This window comes from Malurus melanocephalus, unplaced genomic scaffold (assembly GCF_030028575.1).
Source record: "Malurus melanocephalus ecotype Western Australia unplaced genomic scaffold, MMel_1.1 scaffold_280, whole genome shotgun sequence".
Classification (NCBI taxonomy): Eukaryota; Metazoa; Chordata; class Aves; order Passeriformes; family Maluridae; genus Malurus; species Malurus melanocephalus.
In genome coordinates, this window is record NW_026623512.1 from 144,607 (window position 1) to 172,564 (window position 27,958).

General features: G+C 40.3%; 1 protein-coding gene and 1 long non-coding RNA gene across 6 annotated transcripts in view; one reads left to right on the forward strand and one right to left on the reverse strand.

The window, feature by feature from the left end:
* Positions 1-27,958, forward strand: part of NRP1 (neuropilin 1) — a 112,326-nt gene that overhangs the window by 2,831 nt on the left and 81,537 nt on the right. For all 4 annotated transcript variants that reach the window (XM_057376518.1, XM_057376519.1, XM_057376520.1 and 1 more), the window contains exon 2: positions 621-795. In XM_057376518.1, the coding sequence (XP_057232501.1) occupies positions 621-795 (175 nt within the window). The remainder of the gene's footprint in view (positions 1-620; positions 796-27,958) is intronic.
* LOC130579601 (uncharacterized) lies at positions 251-27,913 on the reverse strand. Of its 2 annotated transcripts, none has more exons than XR_008966021.1 (3): positions 27,566-27,913; positions 19,039-19,231; positions 251-470 (listed from the first exon to the last, which is right to left on the reverse strand). It is a non-coding gene; the product is annotated as an uncharacterized LOC130579601 (long non-coding RNA). The 2 variants fall into 2 exon arrangements; XR_008966022.1 differs by lacking the exon at positions 251-470 and adding an exon at positions 1,854-2,251.

A 27,958-nucleotide genomic window follows, 5' to 3' on the forward strand; every position in this document is an offset into this window, starting at 1 on the left:
ATKATTTCTGCTTCACTAGAGCTACTTTGTTCTCCGCTACTCTGGGTTTGAAGAGCACAGATAGTTTCAACCTGCGTAGATTTATGGACTGATAAAACAAAGGGAGGGTCTCCTGCGAATGAGCTTAGATCCACCAAGACAAACTCAGTGGTCAGTGACACAGACCAGGCTTACCCCATAGCTGGGCAGGGGGCCAAATGGCATCCCTTGACATCTCCTCCCAGCTTTTCTTAAAACTTTTCTTAAAACTTCATACTTAAGAAGATTATAGTTTTTGGAGTTAATTGTGTCCCACGTACCCTTCTAAGCCAAYATTTACTCTGTTAGGAGGATGCAAGGTTTTAACACTGTAAATGGAGTGGAAGGCTTATTTTTAAAAGGATACTGTTTAGAGCTGTGGTGCCTTCTGCTACCTGCTGCCTGTCCAGCCACCGGATTTAAGGACGGGGACGGAGAGAAAGTTGTCTTCCCTGTGATAGAAAGTAGCAGAGATGCCTTTAGAAGCAGAAGGATGCAGCATAAGTTTGCCTGAAGAAGGCTGCGGCCCCGCAGCATTCCCACGGCAGTCGGGTGCTTGCCTGGGGCACTGAGACCAGTCCATGTGTTTCCTTCCCCCGCAGATAAGTGTGGCGACACTATCAAAATTTTAAGCCCCGGGTATCTCACGTCTCCCGGCTACCCGCAGTCCTACCACCCGAGCCAGAAGTGCGAGTGGCTGATCCAGGCGCCGGAGCCCTACCAGCGCATCATGATCAACTTCAACCCGCACTTCGACCTGGAGGACCGCGACTGCAAGTGAGTGAGCGCTGCGGAGCGCCACGGCGACACCTGCCGGCCACCGCGGGCAGCTCCGCGGCCGCTGGCGCRGCGTGCTCCGGGCCGGGGGCCGAGCGGGCGGTGGGCGGCTGTGTGTGCGTGTTAAAAGTGTCTTTACAGCTCTCTGGGGTTTGGCAGCTGCGTCTGAGCTGCGCCCGCCCCGTGCGCTGCGAGCGGGTGGCGGCGGGGCTGCGCGGAGTGGGGGTGTGGTTGTGGTGAGGCACCRTTTGTCGGCCCGCTTCCTATTGTAAGTTTCTTGTTTGAGTTTGAGTTTGAAAGTGGAGTTCCTTTTCCTTTTGCACCCCCATGACTACAAGGAGCCCGTGGAAGAGACAGGCCATTTATAAATTGCCAAATCTTCTTAACGCAGAGTTAGTCTGGCATTTATTCTCATCCTTCGAGGGGCAGTGAACTGGAGGACTGATAGTCATATTTCCTTCTTTCTCCCTTTGCTGCTGATTTACAGCCAGTAGCTCATTTTTCCCTTCCTCCTGCTCTCCCGTGGTGCCCTGAGAGGAAGAAGGAGGGAGCTGAGGCTCCCTTTATCCCCTGTCCTCGCATTCCCTTTGACCGCCTCTTCCAAAAGTAAGAGGGGGAATCAGAAACTCCCAGAAGCTGTTCTCCACTTTTCCCCARATCTGTAAAACTCACAGCTTGCACAAGGCAACACATGGTCAGATCATTCCCCTCTTCAACAAGCCCTCTGAATTCGGCCTGCTTGTTTCATGAAGAAACTATTTTAGTGATTCATTATTTAAGTATTTATGGAGTATCATAGCTATTTAAATACTTCTTGTGTCTCATCGTTTTTTATTCCCTTTTTGATAACTGCAAGAGAGTTGCTGTTCATTAATGCTACCAGTGAAGATTTTCTCTGCATGTCAGAAAGATTAAACTCAATAGGCAGTGATGTTTGGCGTTTCATGGGGGTATTCAGGATTTGGTCCCATGAATGTGATAGAACATGAGATTAGAGTGTTGCACGTAGGGAAAGAGAGCAACTGTACTCAAGCATTTAATTTTTACTGTGCACGTCTTTTTCCTATTATTTAATAAATTGATTACTTAGATAACAATTATTGTTTTCTCTTAAAATGAAGTTTTTAAATGATGCAGTGTGGGGCTTAGTTGCTTTTTTGTTGTATTTTATAACCACTTATAGATCAGCATTTCAGTGCTATAGTTGAGTGATAATGCAGGAAAACCCCATGCTCATAAAATTAAACTGACTCTTTGCGAAAATGGGTTTTCACTGTGGCGTTGGAGCTGCAGCTCGTATTCACACCATATGTTCACACGCTGACTTCCCATTCTTCAATTTTTAATGTCTTGTACTCAGGCAATGATTCACTTCCCTGTGTCTTCTTGATACAGGTTTTGCTTTCGTTCTGTGGAACACTGCTAGTGCTTTCAAATATTTGTCACTCTTGGTCTCCTAGATAGAAATTAGGAAATTAAATCAAGCATATTTCAGTCAAATCCTTTTTCTCCCTTGCTAGAATGCATGTTTTTCCAACTCTGTAAAACCAACATGGTCTTTGGCAGCAGTAGAATGGTGTACAGCATACAATTATTTGAAGAACAAGTAATCTTTGTGGCACAGTGTTGTGCTAAACAGTGCTAGACTGAGCTGAACTGGGTCCAGGGAAAGGATTGACTCCCTCCCTCTGTTGCTTCCTTCTCAGTRTTCATTGTCCACTCTCCCCCCTGCATTATTTCTTCCCCTGAAACGGAGCCCAAAGCAGYAATGAGATGGTAGTGGGTGGAAGGAAGTCGCTCAACAGGGTTGTTTGCATTGTCTTTGCAGTGTGTGATGGTGATGACTTTACCATTATTTTGTCTGTGCTGAAACACTAATTTTCTAGGCTATGCTAAATTACTCAGCTGCTACTTCATTTATATTGAAAATTGCTCTTTTTAGCTTGAGAGGGATTGTATTTGTGCAAAAAATAACCTTAGGACGAGAACAACAGAAAATTATTTCAGCAACAGGAATTTGTCAACAGTCCCCATGGTCTGAAAATTCAGCACCGACTTGCAAAATTCACATTCCTTGTACTGAATATTGAATACAACAGGCGATTAATGCAGTAAACCTCTCACAAGATTTTTTGSTTTTCCAGCTAAGTACATTTTGTTTTTCTAATATGCTTAGCTTATTAGAAACTCAGTCTGTAATCTAGAAATGTTTAATTTAGGTTACACTCTAGTTTATTGAAAGGTTTAGCACTGGAAATTAATAACCACTTAAATATGAAATGCAGATAGAAAATGAGAGATAAGGGAATTCATGTCTGGGAACAAAAAATGTCCCATACAATTAGAGTAGACTAGAGAAGATTAGCTTGCTGGCCTAGCTCCCAAAATCCTCCTTATAATGCTGTTCATTGCATATTGGACCTTAGTTAGCGTTGAAAACAACTTTAATAACAAGAACTCCCTGAGCCTAGGAAGGGGAACACYGTGAGTTTGGAAAGGTTACCTTATTGCACCACAGTGCCAACAAGAAAATCAGCAGACTTTACCTAACTTGAAAAAATATTGCTCTATATAGAAGGCTGGATGTATTGAAATGTAAAACTGGTGAAAGGTTGATTCTCTGAGGAGAATCAAAAGCAGCACATTTAAGCATTAGCTGTACTGAAGCTGTTCCCAGTAAGTCTCTTTGTATGTTAAGGTTTGGAATTAATTTAAGAATATGCCCTTGATTTACCTACTTATTATGCTATGCTTTAATGAATAAGTATTTCTCAAATGACTGCTAATAAAATTCATATATGTATGTTTTTCTGACAATCAGAACCATTTGAGTTGTTTTAAATTTCAAGTCAACATAGTGAAAATTCCTTTTTCTCTGGAGGCATTCCAAAGGACTCAACTTTCACAGTTTTGAAGAATAAAGATACACAAATAATTAAAAATATGTTCACACAAGCTTGGTTCATCTCATAAAAAATCTTCTAGACAGAACTACTGTACCAGCATTATGAAWATACTGGGTTTCAACAGGAAGCCCACAAACGTGTCGACCACAGATTGTTATCAGGGACATATATAATGAAAAAATACAGTCTCTTTTTAACATTTAACTCTAATGAGTGTTATGCYTCCTCTCCAGGAGGCCAAGAAACARAAATTATGGTTGCACTTTAAGAGAAAAGTAGTTTTGTGTTTGCCATTTTGCCTTTTCTCAAGCAAGTTCCAATAATAAGCATGCATTTTTGGAGTCAGGAGCATGGTTAAAATGAATAGAAGAGACAAAACATATGGCCACATATTAGTTAAAATGCTCTAGTGTTTGTTGCATGTGGTAAATGCTTTTCAGCACTTAGTGCAAGCTRTACAAATCTCGTGTTGCTGAAGTATCCTACTGTGTAAATGTAGCCATCTTGAATCTAGTAAAACTTTATACCTAGATAATAAACAAGAATGTCACTGATACAGTACTTTGAATTTATGGAACTTTTCCGGTTTCCCAGCAATGCACACTATCAGCATGATAATTTATAATGGTTTGTGACAAATGTTGCTGAGCAAAGAGGTGTGTGGTTACATTCAGATCAGATGTCATTATCTAGGGAGCAATAAAAATTTCACAGACACTAGGTTAAAAACATTAAGAAAATGAATGTGAAGCTTCAGAAGAAAAGGGCTTAAGAAAGGTGGAGGGTTGSTCAGAGAAAGCCCAATAGTGGTTTCCTTACTGACAAATTATTAACTTTGTTGCCAGACTTGACCGTATTGTTTTACAAGGTTTTCATAGATATGCCACACAGCACTATTGTTTTAAGGACCATCATTTATGGATGTAGAAAATAAATATCATCCTTGCTTAACACTTGTGGATTATAAACAACAGTGCTGTCAAACTGCTCAGAGTGGAAAAATTGCCCATTTTGAAAACATTCAAGTTATAGGAGAGATGTCATAGATAATTCCTCTTCATAATGCATTTACTAGGGATTAGTTACACGGATGAGATTAGAGCTGTATAAAAATTGTGGTCAGTTATAGAATAGAGAACAAAAAATACCTGTGTTTGTTTATATAGAAGAAAATGGCTCCTCCAGATCCCTGAGTAATGAAGGAAGAATAGGTATGCAGACCTACAGGGTGAAAATGTAGCACCACATAACTCCCATAGGCCTTAATGACATTAGAAATTCATCCATCCATTTTATTTCTAAATAATGTCAATGGATTTATGCTACAAATCTGTAGGTATAACAAACTCAGGCTGGTAAAATAAACAGGAGCAAGCAAAGTCCTGGCTCAGCCTTTCTTTAGTTTCTACACAGTTCGAGCTTTCATTTGCTTTTGTCTAAATCCTGATTCCTATTCTTGCACGCAGCGGGGTCTGCTTTGTGCCACACTCGTGTTCATTCTGTTTGTGCAGGGGCAGTTTGAGCCCTTTGGGTTGAGCCCATGGGTGTAAGAGTGCCCCTGTCCTTGCTGCCCACCTGCAGAACCAGCCATGAAGGATCCTGCCCTCTGAGCCTGTCAGAAGGGCGCTGCCATCAGCTGCACWCAGCAGCTGCTTCCTGCCTGCCCCAGGTGCTGCTGGAGCCTGGACAGTCCTGAGCTGCTCAGGGGTAAGGGGTGTCTGGGCCCAACACAGCCCCCCTGCCCACGGAAGCAGTGGGAGCTTTGCCCTCCACTCCCCCAGAGCTGTCTCCATCATTTTTCATGGGGAGGGGTGCACTGCAGGCTCTGTAGGATGGTTACTGGCTCTATCAGTCCTTTGGATAGAAAATGTCAGAGCTTTCTAACTCCCTCTGCCTGGCCACCATGGGGCTTGGCAGGCAGAGAGTGCCTGCAGCTGGTAATGCACAGGAACAGAGTCACTCGGGTTTGTGGAAGGCAGGGCTTGTGTTTGCCCACAGCTGAGCAGGGAGGTCTGAAGGAGCCAAGATCTCTGAGCTTTCCGACAGAAATATGGTTTGACTGGCTTGGCCCTGTCAGCTGAGCATCAGCACTGGCCTTTTAGTGGATTCAGCAGAATAAAGTATCCAGGAGAGGTGGGAATGCCCTCTCCTGACTGCTGAGGGCAGCGGGAAAGATGCCCACACTCCCCTGCTTGCTCAGAGCTGCATTAACTAATCCATCCAACCCACACATGTGGAGTTGCCCCATCATGGGCTGCACTGCCCAGACAGAGGTGGGCAGTGGCCTGGACATGTCTGTCAAAGCCAGAGTGGCATGTGGACACCAACACACTAAGAAGGCTGTACCTGGGCTGAAGAGGCAGCATTTTACCCCTTCTGTCTGCCTCAAAAATCTGTCCTTCCAGAGCCTTTTGGGGTTACCAAGAGAGTAATTGGAAGTAATAAAGGGGTGAAAGGGGCCATCCTTCATTCTGTTTCTTAAACAATAAACAAGTGTTTTTGGCTTAGTTTGAGATGAGTTGTTGCAGTAGATTTGGGGGCCATGTGGTATCTCATGTTTCTGAATGCACTCTGAGGGAATTTCTCTGCTTTGTATAAAGCACACTAAAGGCTCTCTCAGGGAGCACTCAGCTGTACCCAGACAGCCCTTCTGGTGACCAGTGCTGTTTAGTACCTTCCATAAGGCTGCTGGAAACGTTCCTTTCAAGGAAAGGAATCAGCCCAGAGCCTGTGCAGGATCAGGGAAGGAGAAAAGATTTGTCGTACCCCAAAAATTTCTCCTTAGCTTAAAGTTTCTGCATTGTGAAAGTATGTACTTTTTGCAACAAGATTCCACATGTATTTGCACACGCATATCAGGTGCAAATGTGTAAAGATGCTGGTATTTAATTTTGCTTGATTGACTAAATGAGAGTTTAAAGAAGTTGGAAATTATATTGTTTTTCTGATTATACAGTGTAATGAAACAATTCCTTTGGGTTTTATTCAAGCAGTTAACTCTTGTGAATGTCTCTACTGCGAAACTGTTTAACAATTTGTTCTTTTAGAGTAGTGKTTTGAGTTGGAGTTTTTTCAGGAAAAGGTATTAAGAAATCCATGGCCAAACTGTCTGGTCATAGCTAGGGTCTGTGCTGGGCTGTGTTCAGGGCTGAGGGGCTGGGTGCAGAGCCCAGTGTTGCACTCTGCATCCCTGTCACAGAAGAGTCTGGACTTGTACAGAAGCATATTAAAACTATAAAACCAGTCATATATGGATGTTTCTATTAATCTGAACAGTTCACTGTGAGGAGAATTCTGTGCTACAACCAGATGCCCTTCAGACAGGAAAAATTTGAGGGTCAAATATGGATTCCCTTAAGCCTAATCCTTCATCCTTTCTGTGGACAGAGATAAACAAATTCAGAACAAAGGTCTAAGTCCTTTCTAAATTGAAACCTAGAGCTATTGGAATTAGCTCCATGAAACTCTCAATATGTTTTCAGTCAACCCCATACTGCTCTTCTCTCYGCTCTCCTCTCCTGTGGTAATCTAATTGAAACAAAAACCTATGTTTTTCTGTTTGTTTCTTAATTACAGTTTATTGYTAGCTATAACATTGGATCATAATTTGATAATTACAATATAAAGATTTTTATATAGCTAATGCAAAACCAAATTAAATTATTTTCTTTTGTAGTATTTCCAAAGAATGAAATTATGTCTGAAAACTGGATGTACATGCACTCACATGTATATATGTATAGAATTCTATATTACACCAAACTGCTTGGATATAGACATATGTTACATGCACCTCTTTAGGACTGTGCATATATACACATATTTATGTCYATGTTACAGATCTCTTAGTTATATGGAAGTTCCTAAAGTAAATCTACTAATTAAAGCACTAATACCCRTCTTAAGGCTGATAATTAGGTATAAAGAGAAAAAGAGACAGGATTAGTGTTCAGATCATGTTCCAAATGCCTCTTAATTGGGTGTTTGTAATCAATCCTGATTGCAAGAGGCAGTGGTTTGGCAGAATAAAGAATGCAAAAGGCTTAGCCCTACTATTTTCCTGTTAGATGGCTTGGCCATAGTCTTTTAGGACAGGATCCAGTGTCATGCAAGGTAATTTTGTCAGCCTTAGCAATTCTTATAAAACATTTAAAAAATCGTTTCTAATGACATTTTTTTCAAGCTAAAAACTTTCGCAAGCTATAGAGTTATTTTTATCCAGAATTTTAAAAATTGTTTTCAGCTGAACCACAGGAAAGACTTTGTTCTCCTGGCCTCTATCCACCACTGACTTCTGAAATTGTGTCTGAGTTCACTGTGGGTTTTTCATTGCATTGACCTTGGTACTTTTCTCACCAAGCCACAGTTTTCCATCATAAAACCACAGCTTGGTATAATGATTATTTCTTTATCCCGAGTAACCAAACAATTTTTTAAACAGGGTGACAGATTTCCCTCTTGCACTGTGGGAAGCAAGCACCTGGCCATTTCCAAATAGACTTTTAATGAACTTCCTGAAGGAGATTTGAGAGAAGTTTAATAAGTCACCTGCCAACTTTTTGGGAGCATAGGTCATTTGCTTTTCTGTAGGAATTCACAAAAATGTGAGAATAACCCCCTTCCCAAGTCCTAAACTTCCATGGAGGAAATTGATTTTCATGGGCAATATCAAAGGTTTTTAAAAATGTAACCTCAGAAATAGAATTTCTGATTGTTTCTYACACATAAGGTACTGTGAAACTCTGTGATCCACAGAGCTGGTTATGAACTGTGTGAACTTTGTAATAATTTATTTAAACAGGAACAGATTGTGCATATTTAGGCTCATCTTGCAGGTTAATATCATTACAAGTATTTTACGTAATGCTATAAAATGAAGAATTTAGATGGCTCAAAAGGACCATTGAGAAAATATCTCCATATGTGGAAGAGACACCCATTTAATGTGATGATTTCTTCCAGAAGAAACTATGCACATCCCAGAAGCACAATAACCAGCTGTTGTTGAGAAGAAACTGGGCAGTTGTGTGCTGCCTTCCACGCTGACGCAGAGTTGCAGTGGCCAAATGCCCCATGCCTCCCCTAAATACAGATGGGCTGAGCCTCTCCAGAGGGAGAGCCTGGRTTAATCCCTTCCCTACGCTCCCAGCACTTGGGCTCCACTGCACATTTGTGCTCTGTGCCCCCATGTGAAGACACAGCCCATCAGAGCTGTGTGGTGTGGGAGTGAGACTGCAGCACCCACTGACCTTGCAACTCAGCCCTGTGCTGGGGGCATGCCATTCTTTGAAAAAAAAAATGCTGGTAGTCCTTTTTCTTTTTTTTTTTTTTTTTTTTTTTTTTTCCCCTTACAACACTCCTTATTAAATTGGGAGTTGGTAACCTAGAGAAAACTAGAGGTCTGTTCACACCCGAGTGATTATTCTGCCTCAAGCTTTGAGAAATGCTTCCTCAAAGCCAGAGTTTTGCTCATTCACATAAACAGTCACACTGAAGTCAATTAAAACAACAGACTCACTTGAGCAGGGCTAATGAGTAGRACATACATTTCTGGCACTACACAAATTATTAATTGCTTTTTATAACAGTGGTTTTCAGATGTTTGCAGAGTAATTTGCAGTGCAGTAGCGGTAGCAGATTCAGCCTCATGCTTTTTTGTCTCCTCAATTCATAAATCACCATAAATAGGTTATCAGTTCTTCTCCAGCTCTTAGCTCTTACTAGTGAGTGTTTGGGACAAGTGCTAAGTGCACGAGTAAGAATCAAAGTTTGCCTTCTTGTGCCAATCTGTCATTAAGCCAGACAACTTCTACTGACTTTCTTCTGATGTATTCATCTGTAACAAGGGAAGCAGATCAGCAATTTAGAAAAGGTTTAGCTTGATCACCATGCAGAAACACAGGCTATGCTTTCTATTTCCATAGTGATCACACCACTTTGCCAGATGCAAAATGAGAGGCTTACATGCCTCATGCTAAAAGCCCTTCTTAGAGGAAWTCCTAGGCTGTCGCTTCATTTGAGTAGCTTTAGCTAAGTCTAGAAAAATATGCAAAGGTAGCTCTTAAATAATTTTTTTTTCTTTAGGCTTCACAATCATCTCCATAATCTGTTTTGGAGACAGAGGCATAAGATATATTAACATAGAAGGCATATGTTCTGATTGCTGAGTGTTTTTTGACATTCCCAGAAAACCCCTGGGACTTTGTGTCACAGTTCTGTAAACTTTATCTATTTGTATATTCATATCTGGGCCTAAATCCAAAACTTCTTTACATGCATTACAGCAGACAGTTTAGGTTCATCTCCAGATGGCAAGCAGTTAGATCAGGTCTACATTTTAGCCACTCCACATAGTGTAATGCCCTAATGCATTTCAAAATTTCTCCAGTRTTTTAATAGCATATAGACTATATAATGCAGGTATATAAAATAGATACAGGGCTACACTGAGCTGTGAAGCAAGTGAAGACAGCTCCACTGATGCCAGTACAGCTGCACCTGCTAATAGCTCAAACACCAAATACCATAAGTATATCGTATTATGTTCCTTACTGGTTTCCATTTTCATTTATTCTCCAGCTATACTAGATGATGGTCTTCCAACAGTATAATAGTCATCTTTATCTCATTTCTCTGACATAATTTTCAAGCTCCTTATTACTGTTGAACAGTGTGGCTAATAGTGCCCAAATTGCTTCTCATTCTTCTCATTATAGTATGTCATTATTCAAGAAACCAGTGCTGCTCATCCTTTCCCACACAAATAGCTCTCCCCCAAAACTTAAAACTTAAAACTTACTTCCAAGAGCTAGTCTCACATTTCCTAGACAATTAGACTCCTTCTACTGGCTATTGCATTTATTCTTTGCACATTTTTCACTTTTTAACTAACTGTACCTGTGTACTCCTTGAAATTTTAACCTTTGTCTTCTAAGCCTAGTCTCCATGCACTGATTTTTGCACCAATTTAATGATTTTAATTAAGGTTTCATTTGTGTATAGGTAAAACAATTCRGCATGCACTGGGGGATACATATGTTCTACTATAAAGATGTCTAATGTCAATACTTTTGCAGAACAAACCTTGCTAATGTCAGCAGTTTGTAGACTGTACTGCTTTATCTATARAAGTTTCTAAACTGGTAAAGCTATAGTACCTGTAAAAGCAAAGTATAGAATTACTTCTGTGTGRCATAACTTGTCACAAATGCTAGGAAAGGATTTGGGGTACTACATTAACTAAATTTGTAAGGCAAAATTAAATGGATTGCCTTACTGATTGCAAGCTGCAAAGTGCGGTGTAGATGTAGATGTGCATATTGAGGGCCTTCCTGACACATCCATTTTCTCCCAGCTTTTAGCCTTCAAACAAAAGCTTAGCCAAAGTGTCTAAGCTAAGCAGTTCTTTCACCTGCTGAAACTTATGCTTTCCAGGAAGGTTTTTTTTGAACTTGTGTTACTAGGCAGCTACGTAAATTACTGCGGTGTGACCTTCAAGCACCTCACTTACTCAGTGGAAATTATCCATATGCACACTCTCACCCTGTGATCTTCTATATGACACACAAATTTCTTAGTTATTCCTTCCCCACACCTGAAATTGCAAAGTAAAAATATACCCATAGGTGTAACCACCGCTCATCTGATGGTCTGAAATCAAATTCTGAGTACTCTGGAAATATCTGATCGCCAGGTAACTTTTGCATGTCCCCATATGCTCAGCTTAGAAAAGAAAATAAATCCTTCCTTTCAACATTCCAGCTTCAGCTCTTCCTCATCTGAAAGATACCAGATAATTTTGATTTAAATATGTAAAGAAAGAAAGCTGTTTTTCATGGGCCAAATTCCTAGTTTGTTTAAAGATCATTCTATTGGACTTTGTGGAACCCCAGTGATTTATATCAGCTGAGTGAGGAGCTGACTCTACACTTCCACAGCTCCCTAGAAATTCTCAGAAGAAAGGTCAGTATTGTAGCTGAACAAATGTTAACTCAGAGTAAAGTCAGTTAAAGTTTTGCCAGTCATCAGGATTGCACTTTAATACTTAGGCAGAATGGGTTGGAGCTTCTTAAAAGTAGATGGAATTAAGACCAAAGTCATTCTGTATGTGTACAAAACTATCTTCCCACTAACATCTTTAAAGAAATGCTGGGTGCAGTGGTACTATAATTTTTGTAGTGCTAACTCTCTCCTACTGCTTGATCTTGGGACAGTCAATCATCATCTTTGTGCCTCTGTTTCCTTGGAGGGTATAATGTTTCTCTGGTTTTCTGATATCTGAGGATGTGCTTATTGGTGTTTGCAAAATCCTTAGAGACTGCTGGGTGGAAATGTAGAGCAGTGTAATAGTAATTGGCCATTGTTTTGTGTTGTTCATCTTCTAGCTGTTAATTTTTTTTTTTACAATATACTGCTATGTAGAAATGCATGTGGCAATCTTTCAGACTTTCAGAGAGAAGTGTTATCCAAACAAAAATAAAGAATAGAGCTCATGCTCACAAGAGACGCATTATCCGTGATGAGAAGAATCTGTAACAGACATGGCACTAACTCAAAACTGTGCACCAAACAGCATCCAAATGCAAGCAATTTCAGATGTGTGCATATTGCCAGTACAAAACCAGGCCATTCTGCAAATGCAGAGTCCCCCAAGGAGCAGTGAACCTCGCAGCAGCAGCACTAATGGCTGTCTTCTCATGTGCAGCGGGGGGAAAGCAGCACTTTAGAGCYGCCTTGGGCAGCTGTTAAGTTATTCATTCTTAACTTACTTCTATAAAGCTGTTATTGGGTGGGAGCAGATGACACAAAAGATTTTGGACCTGTTCTGTCGTGGGGGGAGCATTCCCTGTTCTTGCACATAYGGTGAAATTCTGATCTCCTCCAAGTCGATGACAAAATTTCTGCCTAGACTTGCTTGAACTGCAAAAAATTATTTTAAGCCCCAGAAAACCCTTTTTTAAACAGCACTTTAATGGTGCAGTATTTCTTGTAGGATTTTTCTCAGTTTAGACAKTATTTTCCTTCCAATGAATACTATTCAAAGGTATTTGTACTGCTAGAATGGTAATGAAATAAAATCAAAAAACAACCAACCACAAACAAAAGCAAAACCACCCCACAACCATTTTCTGTTGTTAGAGTGCATACAACATTTCGGAACATTTTAGGCTGTTTTATGGTTTGCTTGTTCCACCTGATGCGTTTTCCTTCCCTATCTCCTCTAGAGGTGATGTGCAAACTCACACCCTCCTCAGTGAAGCACAGCAGTTTTCTTTCTCAATTTTGTCCACTCCAAATTTTGGACATCATAAGTCAGGCCTCAAAAAATTATGAAACTTTGTAAAAATCTTTGTGTCTCAAAAATTACTTCTGATTCCTGTTTCACTTTTTATCAAGTATATTTTGGGGGCTTTCCTCTGCTATAAATGAGTTTGGTAATACCGTGATCTCAACAGCCAATGCTTTAAAGTATGCAACCAAATTTCATGCTACTCATGCTAAAAATAATGAGAGCTAGTAATGTTAGATTCTTGCTAAAGTCACAGCTTCCTGATTCTGTTTCTGTTCTCAGTCACAGCCCTGAAACTCCTGCTAAAGGGAAGATTTATAGAAGAAAAACAGAATCAAAAGGGAGTGGAAGTATTAATTTATACTGATTTCTAGATGACTATAGAAAAAACTATATTTCTACATGACTATGTTCCTTCACCCCTCACTGTAGGATCAAAAATTTCAGAAATCAAAAGTCATCCCAGAAAAAGAACCCAAAACTCTGAGTTTACTGTCCTTTTCTCTGAGAACAGATAAAATAGCATTAGGAGATGAATTGTTATGGTGGCTATATATTTGCTTGGCTTCAAAGCTAGCYTACACCAATGACAAAAAATTTGATTGAAAGCCATTAAACACCAGGACATGACTTTTGGCTCAGGAAGAATCTGAGCARTCTGCAAATTGCTGGCATGATTGGGACACAGATCATACTGGCTGCTCCAGGATCCTTTCCCTGTCCCTCTGCCAGTCCTGCTGGAGATAAATGGAGTGGACTGACACAGAAGAAACTTGCTCRTGCCGTGCTCTTTTATGTGTTGTGCAGGCTTATGTTTTCAGGGGATTGKTCCCATTCAGATATTACACAAAAGTATGGTGCAAAGCAGATGAYATTGGCATTAACAGGCCCACCCTGCACCTAACTATACCATTYTTTTGTCTGCATGTTTCTAGTGAAGTAAATGAAGTTTTGACCTACCACTTAGTGTTTCCTTAATGGTTTGGATCCTTCCCTGCTGCAGTCACAGTAACTGCAGTGGGTCCAATCTGATGTGCACAAGCTGAGAAGTGGATGCATGGCTCTAAACTCAGGGGCTGTTCTGAAGACAAAACTAATTTTTGAAAAGTTTCTATAAACTCCAGGAAATCTTCATGTCCTCATTCTGTTATTACTTTACAATAATAATCCCAAACTGGCCTGGGAGCTATTACTCAGTGAGCACTGGCCCCTTGGAAGGTTTCAACTTGTCAAGTTTAGCCATTTTTTGAGCKCACAGAGGAAGTCATTAAGGCACATCAGGCTGCTGATTGCTATTAAACTCTGCAGAGACTCCTGTGCAAAAATCAATGCCATAAYAGGGCTACAAGAATCTAAGAGGCGGGAAAAGCATTTCTTTACCCTCTGGTAACTCAAAAGTGGATTAATAGACTTTGTGAAACCTCAAAAAAAAAATATCACCTATAAGCTAGGGGCCAAATGTAAACCTCTGTGACAAAATAATAGAGCTCAGAAAGCTCCAAACATGTGAAAATGGTTTTATAATGGAACTGTCACTGCTGTAACCTCAACTGTATGTTTCTGTGCTGGGGAAATCTCACACATCTGCACATCTACACATGCACGTGCTTATTTATTGTATCCCGAGGAACACCTTTTTTGCCGTATTGCCACTGAGGAACCCAGAGGGAAAATGCTTTTTTAGTAAAGTATGATCTTAGATAGCTTTTGGCAGGAAAGTACTACAAGAATTTTCCAGATGAGTTCCATCTCAGCATCAGAGAAAATGTTATTTAAATAACTGGATGGTTTTGACTGGGGGAGGGAACTGCATTGAAAAATGCAACACAGTTGCAACAATTGCTAACAGTTGAAGACTTTTGTAGAAAGTATCTCTATCCTGGGAAAAACTAGTTAAAATCATAGTAGGAAGTTTCATTGTAAACACATACTGTATAAACCTGGCAAAGTCCATTGTCTTACTCTGGAATGTTTTAAATTCCAACCATCCAGTTCTCTTCCCCCACAAAGCAAAGTGAAGACATTCAGTTCAATTTTTATCACGAATTTTGTTCAAATTTTGATTATAAAATGATTTAACATCTTTTTCAATTTGATTTGTTTTTATTCTTATATGAACATAATTTTTTTACTGTTAYATTCTATTTGTTTCATTCTATCATAGGAACATTTGGGTTGGAAGAGGCTAGGAGATCACCTCATCCAACTTACTAATCAAAGAAATTGCATTTTACATAATGCAAAAGATAAAATGAAGCARTCCATGTGAACCAAATGCTTTTTTCCATAAAACCAGAGAAGATCTAGTTATGGGGTTTCAGAGCCTTTATAACATTGACTATGGCAGCCTTTCTGCTCAAGTAAATACTAGTTTAWCACTAGCTCTGCTCATTAATTTTAGAATTTTAGATTGCATGTTTTTATTGAAAAGAAGGTTAGTACTCTTCTCTTTTTCTTGTTTAAAGTACGTGGAAGTATCATGTAGGGTTGACCTCCCCTAGGAGGAGGGCTGAGGGATAGGGCCACAAGCACGTCCCTTCATGGTGGTTGAAAGGCCCTGCTAGGTCATGGTCTGTCCCTTCAGCTAAGCCCAGAAATGAATTTTTAAAGAAAGAGCATGAAGATGAGCCCCCTCAGTGTTAAGGCTCAGGACAGGCAAGACTTAGGACCAAACCAGCCAGCTTTGGTCCAGGTGAGGCAAGTTTTTCCCAAAGTTCATCAAGGCTGCAATTGTCGTGAGGAGTCACCACTGGCCTCCATCCATGGCAAGCACACGCAGTCATGGCTGCAGCCAGCATGGCAAACCCTCCCAAAGTATCTGGACCCAAGACTGAGGTCTGGAGAAAAGGATCAAAATTTCTGTTAAGGACTTTATCAAGCATAGTCACTGGAAAAGCTTTTAGCAAATGAGTTATTAAAGCCTGTTGTAGCGTGKATGGTCTGGACTGGCTGCAGTAAGGGGCAGATTGTGGACCATTTCCCCAGCATGGTGCTGAGGAAGGAGGCTCCTATATTCTCATTACAGCAGGAGAAAATCCACTTTTCTTGCATGGATAATTTAGAAGTTATGAATCAGCCTGTTGTTTTTATTTCAGCAGAGTACAGACAAGAGTTGTGCAAAATGAGGCCGCTGCCTGTCTGTCAGGCAGCTGTAGTTTTTTACCCTGCAGCCTCTTTTAATGTGCATTCTTGGCAAATTCTGAAGAGAAGCAGTCACAACTGTGCACTCAGACGTTAGAGCAGATCTCATTCCCCAGCTATTGAGCCGGGGACTTCACTGGTGCATCGTCCCATGTCTGATGCAGCCATTAAGCACCCTGACCCAGTAACCAGAAAACTGAATTGGTGTCTAAGTTAAAAGGCACTCTAAAAATATGCTCATGAATCATCTGTTTTTGAAAGAGATTAATATTTTCTTGCAGTGTATCTASTTTTCCCAGGTGTTAAATAGACCATTTGCTGTCTGCTGGTCTTTAGGATTTTTTTAAAGTAGGTGTTAAAGGCTATTCCAGACTATCTCTACAGGGTTTTAAGGCATGAGAGACAGTTACCTGCAGAAAAATGCCCATGTCTCTCAAATAATTAGCAATTATCTGTCAAAAAAGCTTCAGAGCTGACTATAGCAAGAAAAATACTTTTCATCTTTGGCTTTTTTGCCTCTCTCCTTCCCTTCCTCTTCGCCTCACTCCCACCTTTCCCTTGGCATTTTTTTGAGCAGCCTTTTCCAAAGGAAACACTGATGAAAGTATCTTTTAGTGCCTGAGCAGTTCCCTTGGACACCTCCTCCCTGTCCACCCCCGAGATTCCAACAGACATCTGCCTTTGTACACACCATGTCAGCGTCCTGCAGAGACATTTTTTGTTCATTGTTTGTCCAAAATAAATAAGAGCAGCACAGACGATGCAAACTGGCTGTAGACATCCCACTGCTAATAACAGAGATATGTTGGTAATTGCTAATAATGATGCAGTGTTCCAGCATGGGAACACTCTTCTAGCTGCAGCTTGGATAGGGCCTGAATAAAGTGACACAGATGGTAACACTATTGCATATTTTTTTGGAGAAGAAATTGAAATTCTCCTGCGGGGGGAAAAAAAACATTCCTACATTTTGTTCCAATTATTTCTTTAATATTAGCAGCACTGGCATGCTTGATCTGTGAACTGTGTCAGTGCCACCTAAGGAAATATAAAGAGGGGTCTGCAAAGTGAGGAGAAGCAATTGTTTCCACTTAGCAAAGGAAGCACTTAGATGCTATTTGACAGAATTGCATTTGCCTCCTTTGGCAAGGATGACCCATTTTGATCACACGCAACAGCCAAACAACAGCCAATTTGCAGCAAATCAGACTTTAAACATTTCTGTAGCTGCTAGATTGATTCTGGAGTCGGGTCTCGTGTACCAGAGYTCCCACATCTGTACCTCAATTGTCTGGGAGTGCTTCATTGCATTTTGCAGGCTACAAACAGCAGGAACACATGGTTTGTGGGCCAGCTCCTGGGTTGCAGCTTCCTTTGACGCCTGCAAAGTACGTGCTCCTCTGGGAATGCCTGACATCCTCCCTGCTTACKTGCACAACCCCTTCAGCACCCTGGTGAGTCCAAGCCAGTGGAAGCACACAGTGCTACTTTGGCCYGACTGCAGCACGTTTCCTTTGAAAGGTGTTTGGAGAGCTGTGGCAGCATGTCAAAGATAAGAGAGGCAGGAATTGGTTGTATTTGCCAAGCGCCTGCCTTTGTTGGCTCTGTCCACGAGAGCAGCCACCCTCACTTTTGAACTCTCCGATATTGCTGCATGTTCATCCACAAAAATTGCCAGCTCACCCGGACCTGGAGTGTCAGGACCAGAGCTGTCCTTCCTGCAAGATTAGGTCATATCATGAGATCAAAGTCCTATTATGCCATTTTACACCACGTGGATGCAACACCAGCCAAGTTTCAAGTCCCAAGCACAGGTGTCTAGTAACTGTATGATGCACATATGAAAATTAAGCCAAATTAAGCCAAACTTAGAAGCTGGATTTCCTGCCTTTCCTTGACATTACACCTTTCTCATCCACACTTATAACTGCATTTCCAATGTGGATTTCAGAAGARTGCTGTAGGATATCTGAAACTATCCTATCTGTTGTTCCTTCACAACTTTTCATCTGACAGTTMCAAACTGCTCTTAATAAGGTCCTTTTAAACAGCTGAGAACAGTGCCAAAGAGGCTTCTTCCTGGTAAAAGGAGTGCTACCCAGTATTAACTTCCTTGTAGAGGGAACATGTAGCAGGAAACAATGTTGACATGTGAGTAGGAAATAAATGCAGGGTATTTTCTTTCAGAGTCGCTGCATAGATGGAAGTGCAAGGCATAAGCAGGAGTGATAAGCAACTGTCATACTGTCATTTAAAAATTATCATGAGAAAAATGGTGAAAAAGCACCGAAAACCATAATTTCAAACATAATTTCACCTAGTTCATCTTTGCAAAAAATGTATGTGTCCTCTAATCTGGATATGTGGGTTTCTTCTGTGGCTTATGGAGCAGAAATAAATCCCACCTTAAGACTGATCACCAGGATAAATCATTCTTTCCAGGTGCATTTATCTCTCTCCCCAGACTATCAAGGGATAACTAGCTCAGAGTATCTTCCTGGGTYTTAGACAACTATTATAAGGTGAAATAAATTCCACCCAAAATCCTCAGAAATGGCTGCCCTAAGTGGACAGGAAAGCTGGCAGACTTAGATAGCWGCTGGAGCTCATTTCTGTCATGGCAGACACAGAACTGATTGCCAACGTTGGYACAGTATTGCCCATGTCAATGAGGTAAAAAATAATCTTGCTACTGTTTTGAAATATTTTGTTGTRTCACAGGCTTAATGCAGAACAAGTGGCATAATTGGTTTACAAGAGAAAATTAAAACAAAATTAGCTCAAGACCTTTATGTTCTGCTCTTATAAAAGTGAGCATTTTCTTCAAGAACTGAAACAGTTGTGTTGAAACACATCACACGTTGATGTAGTCATAGTGTCAAATGGTGTTTGCTTAGGCAGCGTTACCTGCGGTGCCCGTGGCTTGGCTCAGAGCCTGTGGGAATGTCGGTGGGACGGGCTGGCAGACCTGTGCTCACTGCTCTGTGGTGTTCAAAGTCACTCCTGCAGAGCACAGGCACCACAGGAGCACAGCGGTCAGCGGCTGGAGATCTTCTGTAGCAAAGATACTCGATAGGACACAGCGATATGAGCAACATCCCTGGAGCGGAAGGGAATGGAAAGAAAAATAAATGCTCAYAACGTAGGCTACCTAATTCAACAAATGCAATTAATTCACTTAGACTTCCTCATTCTTCTCTCAGCACATGCTCAGTCCTGTTTAACATACGCTTGAATCCTGCTTAATATAACGTAGCCAGCAGGTGCTTACAATTAAGCACATGCTTAGTAATGTGCCTGAATTAAGGCCCAAAATATTCTGCTCTAACTCATGAACAAGACTGTTTCCATTAAGATGGAGCACTGCACGCTAGAATTTGTAATCGCTACAGACCACCACATRGACAATGAAGCACAGTGAAATGCTTCTGTTCAGAAGACTGTTCATGTGCATCCATTTGGGTTCAAGCTCAAAACTCTTTTTTAATCAGGGTCAAAGCAATGACTGTCTTAGACCAGTTTATGAAGCCCAAATCCTGAAGTTCCTGTTGCTTCAAAACTCCCACGGGTTTGAAACATGCGAACTGGATGCAGTTCATGGGCTCTTGGCTGACTGTCAGGGCAGTGTCCTTAAGTTCGTGATGTTTTGCTAAATTGTAGTGAGTGGTTCTATTTTAAAATTCAGGAAAAATAGAGGACACAGCATTTTCACTTACAGTCTGATTTGAGTTACCTTATGTAACTCAAATAGGGCAGACTTGAATACCAATAGGTTAAGTAGTAATGACGCCAGAAATTTCTTTTGCAGAGACTTTTTAGCCAGACTAAGRACACAATGTTAATCTGGGGTTGTTTCTCTTTTTCCTTAAATAATATTTTTATTGAGCAAAAAGCGGATGTCAGAATGGCCTTTTGATCAGCTAAAAACAACAGTGTCTCTAAGGGAATCTTTCCTGTTTATTGTATGCTGCTGCATTTGAAAAATGCTAGCCTACAGTAAAGCAAGACTCCTTAACATACAAGAAACCAGGCAAAACAGGATGAGGCCAAAATGGGAACTGCATATCGCAGGAACTTGGAAAGACAGGAAGTTACAAAAGAAGTAGAAATTCTCGATTAAAAGTATAATTATACCAGCTTGTGCAAGGGGATAATGACTTTCAAATGTCAGCCTTTGTGTCTGTTCATAATGATAAAGCTATTAGACCATATGTACTGTTCTTAATTCCATTTCTCACGGCAAGTCATTTAGGATMTATAACTATTCTGTCCACTAAAATCTAGAGTATTTCTTCAGCTGCATATTCAAACAGTAGATTAAAAGGAGTGCTAACTAGAGCAGAGCCAGCTAGGACTCCTGCACAGYAGCTTAAAACACATTGGAGATTCTGTTATTAGACCCTATTTTCAAGGATTTAAGTATCAGACAAAAATCCACTCCCTGGATAAAAGTCAACCAATCAGTGAATATTTAAACTCAATTTGTTAAAATAAAAGGGCATAATTTTTACACTTTGGAAATTTCATGTGTAAAAAAGAATAAGCTCTTCAAATATTTTTTGTAGATCTGTGACTGAAAAGTAAATCTACTTCAAAAATTACCTCAGTGAGAAATTAACCCTTAAAGCAGTCAGTGGTTTTATTATTTCAGAAAATCAGTTATAGTAGAGATGATAGTCACAAGCAAGTTGCACCACTGAGCTTGGTCCAGCCCTGGCTTGCAAATGGAAAATCCTCATTTGCTTCAGTGAGAATTAGATCAATGCTAACTTCCTCCTCAGGAAGTTGAAGTCTGGAAGAAAAACTAAAGGCTCAGTTTGACAATCACAATGCTTGTTACAATTTTCACCTATAACATCAGCAAAGTTACCTCCAAAGGGAGGAAGACAAACACTGTTGGTGTCAACGCGGGTGCCTCAGCCTTCCCCAGCACTTCGATCAAAGTGTCAGTGCTTCTGATCCCAGGCCGTGGGATGGTGCTGATTCCAGGCAAAGCTGGAAGTAACCAGTTTTATAATTATAGGCACATGAAAACAGGAAAGCTWTAAAATGAAGTGCCATTACAAGATGGTTCAATGTTTTTGGAGGGGATATATTATCAGTGAATTGTGCAGCAGCTTCTGCAAGCCTTACCCAGCACATGATATGTACGGACTGTTTACAAGATTTTTACACATGGTGGTTTAAAGAGGTTTGTAACTTTTATACTCATCCATCCAGTTTATGTATTTTGCAAAAATCCCACTCCAAAGGTCAGCTATGTTCTGTCTGTCTCAGCAACTCCAGGCCTAGGGAAAAACGCTGAAGGTAATCTCAGCATGAAGTAGTTATACAAATGTGCTTTTAAACATGGTAGAGATGGCTTTGTGCCTTGTTCTCATATATCTTAGACTGTGTGTCTCTTGGCTTTACACATCATTTAAATGAGAGCACTGTTTAGCACCTCTTTCACATTCAAATGATATATTTGTGCTCTTTTGTGTGGAAATGTCTGTATATTTTCAACATTTYTCAGTTCATATGAAAGCAGACAGGAGCAAACCAAGGAGACAGACAAAGATTATGTCAAAGTGGCTGAATAATACTGAAATGATCATGATGCATCTATTCTTCTTTTCAAAATCGTCAGAATAAACCCTTCTTTCCATTTTCAGCTTTCAAGCAGTGGAAGGAAATTTATTTCCAACCCTTCCAGCCTGACACTTTGCTCTTGGTGTTGGGTGCCCATCTCTGAGCCTTCACGCCTGGAGGCCAAATCCTATACTSCTTTTCCTCCTTATCTAACAGCAAAACAGAATACCTTCTCTTTTTSTTGCTACATCTTATCCATATAACCAAATGGATCCCATGCTTAGTAATAAATTGCCGATGAAATTATGCAAACACAACCACTTGCAGGTGAAATTAGGCAAACACAGCCACTCTCATCTGACTGATTCATTTTGCGGGTAAAAAGCATGCTTGCACACAGGGAAGTCACAGATCAGCTTTTTTTATCCTAAAAATCACTGTGGTTGGGAAGTGTTAAGTACCTCAAAGTTGTTGTCCTGTATGTCTTGGTTTAACCTGGCAGGAAGCTACACACCACAGGGCTGCTTGTTCAGTCCTCCCCCCACCCAGTGGGATGGGGTAGAGAATGTGGGGGAAAAAAGTGTAATTTATGTGTTGAGCTAAAGGCAGTTTAATAGAACAGAGATGGATGGGAAAATATAATAACACTAACGGTAACAGTAATAATAATGTACAATGCAAGTGATGCCCAATGCAATTGCTCACCACCTGCTGAACAATGCCCAGCCAAGTGCATGCAGCCCCTGGCCAGCTTTCAGTATTGTTTATGTACCAAGCWTGACAAYGASTATGGTCTGGAATATCCTTTTGGTCACTTGGGGTCAGCTGTCCCAGCTGTGTCTCTTCCCAGTTCTTGTGGCTCYAGGCTATTTCCTTGTCAGGGGATGTGAGAAGCTGAGAAGTCTTTGACTCAGTATAAACACTGCTCAGCAACAACTGAAATATCACTGTTATCAATATAATTTTTATCTTAAATCCAAAATACAGTACTGTGCAACCTACTAGGAAGAGCATTAACTCTATAATAGTCAAAGACAGGACATTGTAGAAGATCAGTTATAAAAATTCAACCAATAGYTGAATAATTGAATCTCTCATTCACAAAAGCAATATGATTACAGAGGAACTATTATTTATATAATGTTTGATTTGTGATATATGTGTATAATCAATTGCATATTATGTGCTTTTTCAAACATCTGCTGTAGTTTATTGTGAGTCTATTCGAGGATATCTAATATCCAGAAAGAAATGATGTGTAAGAAATCCATTACCTCTTTTCTATCAGGAGAGCCCTGTAATTCAAACAGAGGGTATCTTCTTTGTTATATCAGCCTTCTGAATTTGAGCATCTGAGTCTTTCTGCTGAACCATCATGAAAATACATTCATGATGGTTTCATGCCTACCATAATACACCTGCTTTTTGATCAAGGAGGCAGAGCAGCTATACAGTACGTGAAAACTGGCCCAGCTGTAAAACAGACATTAGTTCAAAGTCATGAAATAATGCTCTTAGAAAAATAAGAAAATCCATGTCGTCAGGTCAAAATCACAAAATTGTTGTTTTCATCAGCTAGCTGGTAGTACCACAAGCACTATTTCTTTTAGGAATACAACCCAGGATATGGATTTCCTTTGCTCCTGGGAGTCTGGCATACCTGCTTCAGAAGTAAGTTGTCTGGTTGCTCATAGGATACACAGAGAGGTTTGTAMTTCCTGGTCTTACGTGAATTTTGTCAAAGCGCCACAGTTTACGAATTCCACGTTGTTCACTAAAGGAAGAACACTTGAAACAACAATTCTGCTGCAAGGTATAAAAGCAGCTATTAAATATACCTTCTGTWACATGTTTATAGGTGCACTTGGAGGACTTGCCTCTGGCTAGACCTCAGCGGGTTAAATTGCCCCCACTTAAACTAATGGAGCTGTGTCAGTTTTCAGTTTTGGTGGAGCTGGAGCAGCGGGGCAGGACAGGATGCATATCCTAYCACCAGGATCAGGAAAGCTCTCTGAGAAAGACTTGAACATATTTTCCAATTGCRGATTTCAAATTGCTCTTCAAGAGCTGAGATTGTCCACTCAGTAACATCTTTTCCCCTCCTGACAGCAGCACCTTTGAGCTGCCATGCTCTCTGCTACCAAAGTGTGAAGAGTTTTGCTAATTGCCAGAGAGGAGAGTGTGGTTGCAGAGTGCRAATTTTGGGGTTCCCTGTTGGGTAAGGTGTCTGTAATGGTTGCTGCCCAGGACAGTTGCTGCATATCTCCCTTGGGGCTCCTGGTCTCAGACACAACGCAGAGTGCTGGGTGTGYTTTTCCTTTTTATTTTCTTCTCAGCCTGAAAAAAGTTCTATTCTCTCTGTGGGAATTTAACTTACATAGAGACTGTGGGATCAGGGCTGCAGCTTACTCTGTTATACCTAATTAACCCTGGGAATTCATTTCCACAACACAGAACTAGGCCAAGTATATAGGTAGCTTTACAAAAGAAAATTAAGGATTTGCAATGAAGACATGGAATATCCACAATTACATTTCAYATGATACAAAATAATTAAGGGATATAAGCCATAATGGTTCATGGCACAATTCAAGTTCTAACAGATGGGGATACGATGAAATTTACCCATGGGAAAGTGATTTTGTAATTGTAGAGGTGGGTGTATTCCATTGACTTCTGTATTTATTTTAGATGAATGTTTATATTTGTRTAAACATTAAGGAAAAGCATCATTCTATAACCTCTGGGTATTTTTACCRTTTCTTTAAAATACAGAAGTAATTGCTGCATACTTCTTAAAGAATAAAAGGAAAAAAAATTAAAACTCTTGGTTTTCCCCACCCACACGTTTCTCTTCACTTCATGTATCCCAGCCCTCAGATTGTCCCTCCCTCTGCAAAAGCCTGGGAAAAGATTCACAAGCACATGTGAAAAATGATAGTTTCACATGGCTGTAGTAGGTTCACATCCTTATTATGTAAATGAGTGGTTTTGGTTTRGGCGTCTCTTTTGTGGTTTTTGTGCAGATGGTTAAATACTTAAAGACAGTGGGCCAAATTGTTCCTGCTGGAATTTCACTGGCTTTGGCTAAACTACACCAGGAATCTAAATAGGCTATGGAACCAAAATCTATTTTTGAATATAATGAAATAGTCAAATGGGTAATGGGATTGCTGCACAGTAGCAGAAAGGAAGAAGCAGCCATGAAGAGATTTCCCTTTGTCTGTTGGGTAATTAATGAAGTACCTGGAGAACGACAGATCTGAGAAGCTTCACTTTGCTCCTGTGATCTGCACTTCCTCCAGCCAGGTAAGCACAGAGCTGTGTGTGCTGGAGACTGATTAATTAGCCCAAGCCAGTTGTAAAATCTTTAGGAAACAAGTGGTGTCTGTTTTCTTCTGCACAGGATGCCAAGAGATGTGTTTAAAGTGTGAGAGTCAAAGGTCAGTTTGACATCACCTACTCTAAGAAAGAGCCCTTGCTTAGATCCCTGTTTCGTGTTAGAAATGCTGTCTGCGAGCCGTGAAGTTATTGTACTTGATAAGAGAAGGAGTAGGATTAATCTGCAGCAAGGAAAATTTAGGTTAAATATTATGAAAAATGTTGTAACTGTGAGATCACTTAAGCAAAGTAGCARGCTGTCAGGGGAGACAGTCAAGGCTGGAAGTGACACTTTTCTATCAGTGCTGGTTGGGAGAATAATTAATAAGCATTTCCCTGTGAAGGGGGAGTGGCACCCGGCTCCCCCAGAGGCTTCTGCCAAACCAAAGGAGCCGACGGATCTCACAGACATGCTTGGAGCTAATGCTTATGTACAGAGAAAATGGAGCTTTCTGAAAGGACTTTCCCAACCTCTTCTCAGCTTGTGTTACATATTCTAAATGTAAATTGAATGCAAATACTTTGAGCTGTTTGCCACAATGCAATTTGCAATCTCTGACACTAAATCCGACCCTCTGGAACTATAAGGGTCCATAGGGTTACAACAGGAAAAAGGTCTGCTCCAATCTGATTTTTTGCATCCATTTAATATTTCTTTTCACATATTTATTGTTATTGTTTAATATCTAAGTTTTAAAGCAATGTCTTCCTCTATGGAAGTTAATGAACGTGTTAACATTGCATTCAGTGAGAAAATGCATAAGCTAGATGTGTGGCTCAGGTTCTGAACATTYTGCTAAGTTTTCTATCTTCAAATTTTTCAGGCTTATCTGCTTGCACTGAACCAGATAAGATATCTTTCTTTTTGTCTTTGCTCTGGAAAGATAAACTTTGTAATTTCTTAGCATTATATCCATGTGCAGCAAATTGCAAAACAAATGTATTACCTCTACATGATTTTGGGGACCTAGTGAGTGTTGAATTCATTTTCAAAATCAGATTATAATAGGTTAAATCTCAGTCCCTAATTTGTCCTGACAAAATTGTCAACTCATCTTAACAAGGGACCAAGGAATTACTACCTCGATAATAACAGAAAATCTGAACTTGGCAGTTTTATAGATTGGTCCATGTCTAAAAACTCTTAGAAAAGGTTGCTCTCCATCGTCTCGAGTGGAGTAATGTTTCATAAAGGCAAATGTTCATTTTGTCCCCTAACAGGGGTTTTGGCAAAGTGAAGGGAGGCATAGGCAMCATGGTGTTTAATCCACAGCTTTCTGTCTGCTGCACCCTACAGACCCCAACTCAGGGAACCAGAAAGAAATCAAAAAGCTTTAAAAATGTCAGGCAACAGGATCTCATTTAAATTATTAGGTGAGATGCCCTCTTGGGTTTGACAATAGCAAAACATATCACATAGCCTGTTTTCTTCTCTCCCTTTATGCTGATTTTCACAGGCTGGCGCAATTGCATGTAGAAATTATATTTCTGCTCTCCAGCATCACTTTGGACACCATTTGAAAACATGTTTTTGTAAAACAGTGTTATATTCAAAGGTATTTGAACAATGCAGAAACTGGAGGATTTGTAACAGGTTCTTAACCAGTATTGACTGAAATAAAACTTATTTGACAAAAAACCTCCAGAAACCTGCCTTAGGTGAAGCTGATAAGCACTTTGGGAATATAAAAAAGRCTTATCTTTAATTCCTTAAGTGATTCAGCTTTAAGAATTGTGCATTTCTAATTCTACATACATATGCTATAAGGTTTTCTTGAATTTTCAACAACTGAAATTGTTAAAACCATATAAGCAGAGAATATTTTTTTTCCTTGTTATTTGGATTGGTTTTATTGCAGAAAGATAGGTACAGTTCCAACCTGATGTCATACTGCGGAACGTTAAAACCTTTTTGCCAAGCTCTGTGTGTAACCTCTATGCTGCTAAATCCTTGTGCCTGAATAGTCTCACTGACGTCAGCAAAAGCAGGGCTGCACAGTCTAATTCTTAAAATAAGCCATGTTCGTATAAATTCTTGCTGCTGTCGTTTTTATCTCAGATTTTGTATGGTGGAGCATATGGCCTGAATATGAGACTGGCTGAATATTAAAATTCTCTGGCTTAGTGAGTAATTCATGTTTCTCAGTCGTACTAGTAGTAGATAGAACTGATTTAATAAAGCTACAATCAGTCAGGACTTACATGCTTTAAATGAAAGAAATACAAATAGAAGGTCATCAATATACACATAATTAATGATCACATTTAAAAGCAGTTTTAACCATGCCTCCTAATCATGTATTTGCATGCCTGTGTGTCTGTATGAAGGATGGGCCAAAATAAGGGGAAAGAAGATTTCATCACTGTTCTGTGTTCCTTACCTCTGTTAATAGGTGTGGGATTCTTTTGCAGATTAATGCAGATATAGGAAAACAGAACAGGTCTTTTAGGATTCAATTCATATGAAACCATGTTCACTTACCTTATAGTGACTCCCTGATTTTCTTCTCACAATCATGTTGGCTAAATGCAGATGGGCAGGAGACTGCAAAATTGAAGTGAGCAGGACTTGCACCCCTAAGGATTAAAAACATCAGGAGACAAAATACATGTTGAAGAGGAGCAAGCCTTTAGGTGTAAAGGACGCTGGTCATACTGGATGAAAGGCATTTCACATTCAGAATGCCTCACCACAGCAAAATGTTTGTTAATGTGCTCCCATCCTCTCTTGTTGCCCCAGGTATCTGAGACAATTCCTACATGGCAAATGGAGGGAGAGTCATTTATAACGTGACAGACTCATGCTAAGGCTGGCAGGGAATATCTTTAACCTCACCAGTCTTGACGTGACTGAAGAGGCTCGAGATCTGTATGG